Genomic DNA, 9,369 nt, shown 5'->3' with positions numbered 1-9,369 from the left:
TCAGCATCGAGAGTAAGACTCAGGCAGCAGTGTAGCTCGCTTCAACAGGAAGCTGTACACTAGAGCCCTGCACAGGCATTCATTTTAAGTCCGAGCTCTAGCCATAACCGAGACATTCAGGCCCTTACCTACTCCCGGCCCAATTGCTTCTGCCAAATATAAGGCTCGGCCCTGCTCTAAATAACTCGCTCCTGCACGTTGCTCGCTCTCTCCATACTCTTCTCATTCTCTGGGCAGCAGGCAACCATAGGCCCCACCTGACTAGGTTACTACTTTAGGTGGTGCTGTAGTTTTACAGGATCTTGACAGAGTGGAGAGATTAGGAGAAAAACGTGTGAAAAATAAATAAAAACGGAGACTGGCATCACGCTAACATTTTTATTAAAAGGACTGACATAAAATAACTTTACAGAAATTATAGAAGAGTTACATGAATCTAATCTTAAATAATGTAATTCCACTCACAATTGTTCACAATGGAGTTTAGAGTGCAGAAGTCAACGTTCAACAGCTTTTGTTTTTATTGCTTCAAAGAGGTCACCAAATCCCTAGACACACATTTCAACTTTGCTTCTCATGTTCACGTCCCCCCCACCCCCAATGAATTCCCGCCCCCAAACACGGATAAAACTAAAAAAATGATACACAACATGAAGGAAAACAAAAAATAAAGTGTTCTGAAAACAATCTCCAATAAACAAATGAAAAACAGCCACAAAAAAATGGCTCCAGATCAGCTCCAGTCTGGTTCTTTATCATGACCAAAACATTAATCTGATTCAAACCCAAATCTGCAAGTTCTGCATACGCTCCCCTCTCACTCGCCCATGGGTGTTCCCATCTTCCCACCACCATCTTTTGACCTGAGTGTTCAGTATTGCAGTAATCTCCTCCCCCTTCCAAACGACGTCTTCCGATTCAGAATGAGGAATTCCGGAACCTCATCAAGAGAACTGGATCTGCTGCACTCCAGGAATCTGGAGGAACGAGAGCAGAACTCACATGTAGAGATCTGTGTGTCTCACTTCTTTATGGGTAGCTGCAAGCCATGGGTTACCCAGATGTTTTTTCTATTACATATTCATTAATCCCGATTTAACATTTTCCTGGGGTGGACAAATTGTGCATGGGTGTGTACTTTTGTGGTGGTGGTGAGTCAGATGGCCCCTGTGCACATGGGTGTGTCCCCAGAGAGGTGCGGGACGGGACGCCTGTGCCACTGCAACCAGCGCCCGACTGATGGTGCAACTCATCACTCTCACGTGTTTGGTCTTTAATGAGTACTAGCAGCATGCATGGAGACTCAGGAGCAACCTTACCTGTTGGTACGAGGTGGTGTAAACCATGACATTCTGTTGTTGTCCATCAGCAGTTATTATTCCAGCAGGCAACTGGTTCGCTGCAAGAGGAAACAGATCAATTGAAATATGGATAGCATATGCAAAAGTATGGTAGCAACTGAAAGGGAAGAGTTTGGAGATCAGGGGAAAATTATTAGACCAAAGATGAGGACGACAGTTAACCTGACAACGGAATCCAAAACATGTTGATTTGATATGCATGTTACATTTACTGTACTTTGCCACATTTATTGATAACAAAATCAGAAAATACTCTGGATAAATTCAGTAACATGATGAGAATATTCCTGGAAAATGTGCGGTAGTTGTAACATTTGACAAAAGAATAGCAAGGGTTTGAGTGAGAGGACTAACTGGTGTCTCCAAGTGGCCACACACCTCTCCAACATATTAACAGTTCGTTCCTAAGTCATTTCAACGCACTTGTATGACTCACTTGTAGTTTATTTGTTTGGAACATAACCCTAAATCCCCGCCATCACACAATTACTGTTGTTTACACAATCCAAAAACGTCCGATTATAAATCGCCAGCTGGGCATAATTTGAAAGCTTGTTATATTGTCAACATGGCTAGGCTAAGTTATAAAATCCGACCTTACAGTATTAGGCTTTCACAAGGGTATTCAGAGAAACAGATCGGAATTTTGGTGCGCATAGCAAGGAGTCATGAGTGCATAGAGGTGCGTGTTCTGCAGCGAATTCTCTTCACAATAGACAAACATAGGCTCATTCTGTTCAGAACAACCCAGGGTATGACACCATGTCATCTTGTAACTGTACATCAAGCATCGTGATCATAAACGTTGACACTGTATATGACATGAGATTTATGTTATGGAAATGTGATGGGAAAATTTGGACTCACTGTTGTTTGGCTTGGTTCTATGACATCAAAGGGGTATTTATTAGAATCCTCAATGTCTTATCTTTCAACATACATCGAGCCCTCTTCATTTACAGCATTTGTCACTCAGAAAACAACAAAACATTTGCAAAAGTTGCCCAATTAGCGGGAGGGATGGGGGCAACTTCTTGTTACGTGCAGTGCTCAAGTTCAGAACAGTTGTCAGTCAAAACCCATACAGCGCAGTGCTTGAACTCTGATGTCATTTATAGCATGTTACTGTACAGCCACTGTGTTCCAATTTAGGCCCTTATCAGTCCCCAAATCTGCCATCTTCAACCCACATACAGGAACGAGTGTAAAGGGTGAACATTATACAGACTCACGTTTTCCCTGAAGCAATGGTCTGTGTCACTCATTGTTCAAAATGAATAAAGGACAGAATACATTTTAAACATATTTTGTTCCTAGCTCCTTAGGGTCCTAAGAATCTATTTCCCCAGGGAGACCAGGATGAAAGGACCATAACTTATCTGTTGATGTTCAGGGGAGGAATAGGCCTGGGGCCCAGGGGGAAGAACAGCAGTAAATAAGGCCATCATGACAGTTAGAGCAACTACACTATAAAGTCTACCGAACAAAAATATAAATGCAATGTGCTGGTCCCATGTTTCAGAAGCTGAAAAATAAAAGATCCCAGAAATTGTCCACATGCACAAAAAGCTTACTTTTTCCAAATTTGGTGCACAAATTTGATTAGTTCCCTGTTAAGTGATAATTTCTTCTTTGCCAAGATAACCCATCCACCTGACAGGTGTGGCATATCAAGAAGCTGATTAAACAGCATGATCATTACACAGGTACACCTTGTGCTGGGGACAATAAAAAGCCTTTCTAAAAATGTGCAGTTTTGTCACAACACTGTAGGGTTAAAGTTGATTCTGGGGTTCTTCTAAAGACCCCCACCATTGATTGTTGTTATTAGTTTGCTTACATGCCATTGTACTTATGCTCACTGTATAGCTGAATTTTGAGGCCTCTTGTCTGTGTCTAGCTCTCTGCCAAATCCCGCAGCCCCGTGTCTATGAGAAAAGGGACTGAGGGTGATAGCGAGACAGTTACAGCTTCTGTTTTTCTCTGAAACAAGGACAGATTTGCATACCGCTGAGACAGGTTATCAGAACCCTTGTGTTAGCTGCGCATGCAGGGTTTGACATAGGAGATCACACCATAAGGTGTAGATAAGATCCCGTCTTTCTTTTGTTCGGGGCAGAACTCAGGAGAGACATCAGTTGTATGTCTGATGTTTGACTTCTGTCTACAGCTGTATATTGATTAAAACTGTTCTGATTTAAGTGCACAATGAGTGTTCCTTATTTGTCAAGTAAATAACGGAGCCCAGAAAAGTGGAACCAACAACACAATGCCACATGCAACCAGGAAAAAGGCAGAGCGATTTCTGTATATCGCACCTTTAAATCATTTGTACACATTTGTTTCCTAAAATAGAGAATCAAATAGCTTGCTGGTCCATGTTCTTACTATCTGTATTTGGGCAGTAAAGAGAGAGTGTCGGTTTCAGAAGATTTTCAATTAACTAATTTACTTTTAGCAACATTTAAGTGCTTTATATGGTGTGTACTTTTTTTGACAGTTCTTCAGAAGATTTTCATGTGTTGCGACGAGGGCCCACGAGGAGGATATGCGCGACGGGGGCGATTTACAATTAAACATTAACACATGAACCAGGGTCACCCTTCCTGCCCTTGAGTGGGTTACCAGAGTCACCGGAATGTGCTTCATTATATGACGGGCCATAAAGGACATCAGGGACCATTCCTTAAGTGCTAAACCTTAGCTGAATCTGGTAATGAATGGTGTGGCGGTTGAACAAGGTGAGGAGACTAAATTACTTGGCGTTACCTTAGATTGTAAACTGTCATGGTCAAAACATAGATTCAACGGTTGCAAAGATGGGGAGAGGTCTAGCTGTAATAAAGAGATGCTCTGCTTTTTTGACACCACACTCCAAAAAGCAAGGTCTGCAGGCTCTAGTTTTGCCTAATCTTAATTATTAATTATGCTGCAAAGAACGACCTAGTTAAGCTGCAGCTGGCCTAGAATGGAGCGGCACGTTTGGCTCTTAATTGTAATCAGAGGGCTGATATAAATACTTTGCATGCCAGTCTCTCTTAGCTAAGAGTTGAGGGGAGACTGTTTCTTATAAAAAGAAGTGATGCAGTCAATGTGTTGGAAATCCCAAATTGTTTGCATAGTCAACTTTCACACAGCTCTGACACACACACTTATCCCACCAGACATGCCACCAAGGGTCTTTTCATAGTCCCCAGATCCAGAACAAATTCAAGAAAACATACAGTATTATATGCCAATAATAATGCCAATGACTGGAACGAACTACAAAAATCTCTGAAACTGGAAACACTTATCTCCCTCACTAGCTTTAAGCACCAACTGTCAGAGCAGCTCACAGATTACTGCACCTGTACATAGCCCACCTATAATTTAGCCCAAACAACTACCTCTTTCCCAACTGTATTTAATTTTTATTTATTTATTTATTTTGCTCCTTTGCACCCCATTATTTTTTTTATTTCTACTTTGCACATTCTTCCATTGCAAAACTACCATTCCAGTATTTTACTTGCTATATTGTATTTACTTTGCCATCATGGCCTTTTTTTGCCTTTACCTCCCTTATCTCACCTCATTTGCTCACATTGTATATAGACTTGTTTATACTGCATTATTGACTGTATGTTTGTTTTTACTCCATGTGTAACTCTGTGTCGTTTTATCTGTCGAACTGCTTTACTTTATCTTGGCCAGGTCTCATTGTAAATGAGAACTTGTTCTCAACTTGCCTACCTGGTTAAATAAAGGTAAAATAAATAAATAAATAAAAAATATAGAGCCCTTATTGCATGGAACTTCCTTCCATCTCATATTGCTCAAATAAACAGCAAACCTGGTTTTAAAAAACAGATAAAGCAACACCTCACAGCACAACGCCTCTCCCCTATTGGACCCACAGCACAACGCCTCTCCCCTATTGGACCCACAGCACAACGCCTCTCCCCTATTGGACCCACAGCACAACGCCTCTCCCCTATTGGACCCACAGCACAACGCCCCTCCCCTATTGGACCCACAGCACAACGCCTCTCCCCTATTGGACCCACGGCACAACGCCTCTCCCCTATTGGACCCACAGCACAACGCCTCTCCCCTATTGGACCCACAGCACAACACCTCTCCCCTATTGGACCCAGAGCACAACGCCTCTCCCCTATTGGACCCACAGCACAACGCCTCTCCCCTATTGGACCCAGAGCACAACGCCTCTCCCCTATTGGACCCACAGCACAACGCCTCTCCCCTATTGGACCCAGAGCACAACGCCTCTCCCCTATTGGACCCACAGCACAACGCCTCTCCCCTATTGGACCCACAGCACAACGCCTCTCCCCTATTGGACCCACAGCACAACGCCTCTCCCCTATTGGACCTAGATAGTTTGTGTGTATGCATTGATATGTAGGCTACGTGTGCCTTTAAAAAACATGTATGTAGTTCCTTTCTTGTCTAATGATGTTCTGTATTATGTTTCATGTATTGTGTGGACCCCAGGAAGAGTAGCTGCTGCTTTTACAACAGCTATAACAGGGATCCTAATAAAATACCAAATCTCATCTGTTTCCCCCCATTTCTTTCCGACCCCGAGTGCCACCTGCAGTCAAAAATATATCTTTGTGAACAAAGAGCAAAAAAGGGTGCTAACGCCAGAACATAAGCGTTTCTTATCAATGTATTAAACAGAAAAACTCACGTTTTGGTATGAACCCAATTATACATTGATATTTTTCCCATGTTATTAAAAGTATAATATTCATTTTACTATAAACATATAATGTATGCAACTTATTCAAGTCATGTTTAGAATTATGAATAGCCTATTTCCTTTTAAGATAGAAATTGTCCTCTGAACAGGGGAAAAAACCTGAACTCTTATGAGGAAATCTCATCTTTATCTCATATGAACATTAAACAGGTTGAGTTCTCTGAATCAACGGGTCGTTCCTAATGTCACACTGTCCGGGCCATTACAGCCCGCCTTCTGTCAGTCTCCCTGTAAATTAGAGGACTTACTAAACATATAATAGAATAAAGGAGAATCAAGTTTTGTGTCATTGGCCTACACACAATACCGCATAATGTCAAAGTGGAATTCTGTTTTTTTTAAATGTTTACAAAATTGAAAAGCTGAAATGTCTTGAGTCAATAAGTATTCTTCCCCTTTGTTATGGCAAGCCTAAAAAAGTTCAGGAGTAGACATTTCCTTAACAAGTCTCATAATAAGTTGCATGGACTACCTCATCTCTGTACCCCGCACATACAAGTATCTGTCCCTCAGTCGAGCAGTGAATTTCAAACACAGATTCAACCACATAGACCAGGGAGGTTTTCCAATGCCTCGCAAAGAAGGGCTCCTATTGGTAGATGGGTACAAATAAAAAAGCAGACATTGCATATCACTTTGGATGGTGTATCAATACACCCAGTCACTACAAAGACACAGGCGTCCTTCCTAACTTAGTTGCTGAAGAGGAAGGAAACCTCTCAAGGATTTCACCATGAGGCCAATGATGACTTTAAAAAAACAGTTAATTCTCTCTTATCACAGTCAGTAAACTAAGGATGGATCAACAACATTGTAGTTAATCCACAATACTAACCTAAATGACAGAGGGAAAAGAAGGAAGCCTGTACAGAACACAAAAACATACATCCTGCTTGCAATAAAGCACTAAAGTAAAACTGAAAATAATCTGTCAAAGAAATTAACTTCATGTCTTGAATACAAAGCACTATGTTAGGGGCAAATCCAACAAAACATCACTGAGTACCACTCTTCATATTTTCAACATGATGCAGCCACCACCACCACGCTTATGTTTTATCATTCTTTCATAAAAAGAAACAGAGCTACACACAGGCACAATCCAAGAGGAAACCCTGGTTTAATCTGCTTTCCAACAGACACTGGGAGACAAATTCACCTTTCAGCAGGACCATAACCTAAAACACAATAGGTTTCTGGGTTTAGGCCCCGGGCCACTAATCTCTAGGTTACTGCCTAATAATCTATTTTCCTAGGGAGACCAGGATGAAAGGCCTATCTCTTATCTGTTGATCTTCAGGGGAGGATTATGACCAGGATGAAAGGCCTATCTCTTATCTGTTGATCTTCAGGGGAGGATTATGACTGGGTCCAGGGGTGAAGAACTGCAGTAAATAAGGCCATGAATTCAACTGGACCATAAACTAGCTGATGACCCTGTCACATAAATAACAAAGGAGTACATTTATACATACAGCACTTCTCATCCTTTCATCTAGGCCTAATCCTTGAGCTTTTATCAGAGTGCTGGAGGAAGATAACGACAGTTGATACTTTCTATGAGGATTGAGGCCCCACTTACCGAAGCTGTCGTCCGTGAGTTCTTCTCCGAGTCCCTCCGTTACAGATACGCCTCCGATTCCCTTCTCCCCTTTCATCGCCTATAGATACACATTAAGAATGTGTTAGTATTTAACATTGAGCTGTATTTCCACAGCATCAACCGTGTGATATGTTAAAGGGGAAACACTATGATTTACAACGCCAGCTGTAAACCGTCATATTGGCATTGTTGCGTCAGGCAGGAGAGCATTTTCGACAATCAAAACACTAAATATAAAGATGTTTTCATGTTAAATGTTTAGTATTAGTGGATTGAATATATATCTTTGCTTAGATCTATTCCTGAAGTGTTTCCATTCCCCTTTAATGGCCAGGTAAGGGAAGGACACAGCAACATCAAGCCCTTTGTGTTTGAGTCAAGGCCATATATAGAGACTTCCTGAGAACTCGAGAACGCACCAGTCCACAGGTAAATGTCTTAGGTCGAGAAATTGCACGCACGCACACCCAGGCTCTCTCTCCCTTCTCCCTCTCACCTCTCTGAACTTCTGAAGGTAGAGTTTCAGGGGCTCCACGTACATGTCGAAGCCCAGGGTGGACATGGCAAACAGGATGTCCTCGCCGTTGATGGTCTTCCTCTTCTCCTGGTGGCAGCGCTCACTGGCCTCCGACGTGATGAAGCTGATGAACTCGCTGACACACTCCTGCACACACTCCTTGGCATCTTTTGCTATCTGGACAGAATGAATAGGAAAAGATGGATGTGTCAAAATGCTGCCTAAAAAGGTTGATTATGTGGAAACTACATTCAGGGCCGGTTTCCTCGACACAGATTAACAAGTAGTGATGGGGGGGGGGGGGTGATATGATATTTTGGGATGATATTTCGATATTTGAATATATATTTCTTATTTTCTAGCACTAGTTTGCGCTAGTCAGCACCAACATTGATATTTTTCATCCTATAGCTTCTCTTTTTAACTGAGCCAACATGTTTTCAGCACTTGTATTATCAAAACTCGTTTTCTCACCCTCTCTCGTCTCTCTGCAGCTGACATATAATGACCAATATGTGTGTAACATCAAAGGAAATCACGCACAGAACGAGCAGCGTGGCTGGTGGCATTGTCATGCTGGAGGGTCATGTCAGGATGAGCCTGCAGGAAGGGTGAGGGAGGAGGATCTCAATCTCATTGAGCACATCTGGGGAGGATGTCTTCCCTCTAATACACAGAGTTGAGATTGCCTCCAATGACCACAAGCTCAGTCCGATGATGCTGTGACACACCGCCCAAGACCACGACGGACCCTCCATCTCCAAATCAATCCCGCTCCAGAGTACAGGCCTCTGTGTAACGCGAATCCGACTATCACCCCTGGTGAGACAAAACCGCGACTCGTCAGTGAAGAGCACTTTTTGCCGGTCCCGTCTGGTCCAGCGACGGTGGGTTTGTGCCCATAGGCGACGTTATTGCCGGTGATGTCTGGTGAGGACCTGCCGTACAACAGGCCTACAAGCCCTCAGTCCAGCCTCTCTCAGCCCATTGCAGACAGTCTGAACACTGATGGAGGGATTGTGCATCCTGGTGTAACTCGGGAAGTTCTTGTTGCCATCCTGTACCTGTCTCGCAGGTGTGATGTTCGGATGTACAGATCCTGTGCAGGTGTTGTTACACG

The 9,369-nt window shown here is 42.7% G+C and overlaps 1 protein-coding gene and 1 non-coding gene across 3 annotated transcripts in view; both read right to left on the bottom strand.

The window, feature by feature from the left end:
• Positions 1-364: 364 nt before the first annotated feature.
• Positions 365-9,369, bottom strand: part of LOC109867598 (nuclear transcription factor Y subunit beta) — a 39,368-nt gene continuing 30,363 nt past the window's right edge. For both annotated transcript variants that reach the window (XM_031801354.1, XM_020456844.2), the window contains exons 4-7: positions 8,229-8,426; positions 7,712-7,790; positions 1,320-1,399; positions 365-977 (exon numbers count right to left, since the gene is read on the bottom strand). In XM_031801354.1, the coding sequence (XP_031657214.1) occupies positions 945-977; positions 1,320-1,399; positions 7,712-7,790; positions 8,229-8,426 (390 nt within the window). In that variant the 3' untranslated portion in view covers positions 365-944. The remainder of the gene's footprint in view (positions 978-1,319; positions 1,400-7,711; positions 7,791-8,228; positions 8,427-9,369) is intronic.
• Positions 1,151-1,263, bottom strand: LOC116356436 (small nucleolar RNA SNORD67). Its single transcript, XR_004204931.1, has one exon. It is a non-coding gene; the product is annotated as a small nucleolar RNA SNORD67 (small nucleolar RNA).

The sequence above is a fragment of the Oncorhynchus kisutch genome, linkage group LG22 (assembly GCF_002021735.2).
Source record: "Oncorhynchus kisutch isolate 150728-3 linkage group LG22, Okis_V2, whole genome shotgun sequence".
NCBI classification, from domain to species: domain Eukaryota; kingdom Metazoa; phylum Chordata; class Actinopteri; order Salmoniformes; family Salmonidae; genus Oncorhynchus; species Oncorhynchus kisutch.
The sequence above is the reverse complement of the archived record's forward strand: the minus strand, read 5'-3'. Positions and strand labels throughout refer to the sequence as shown.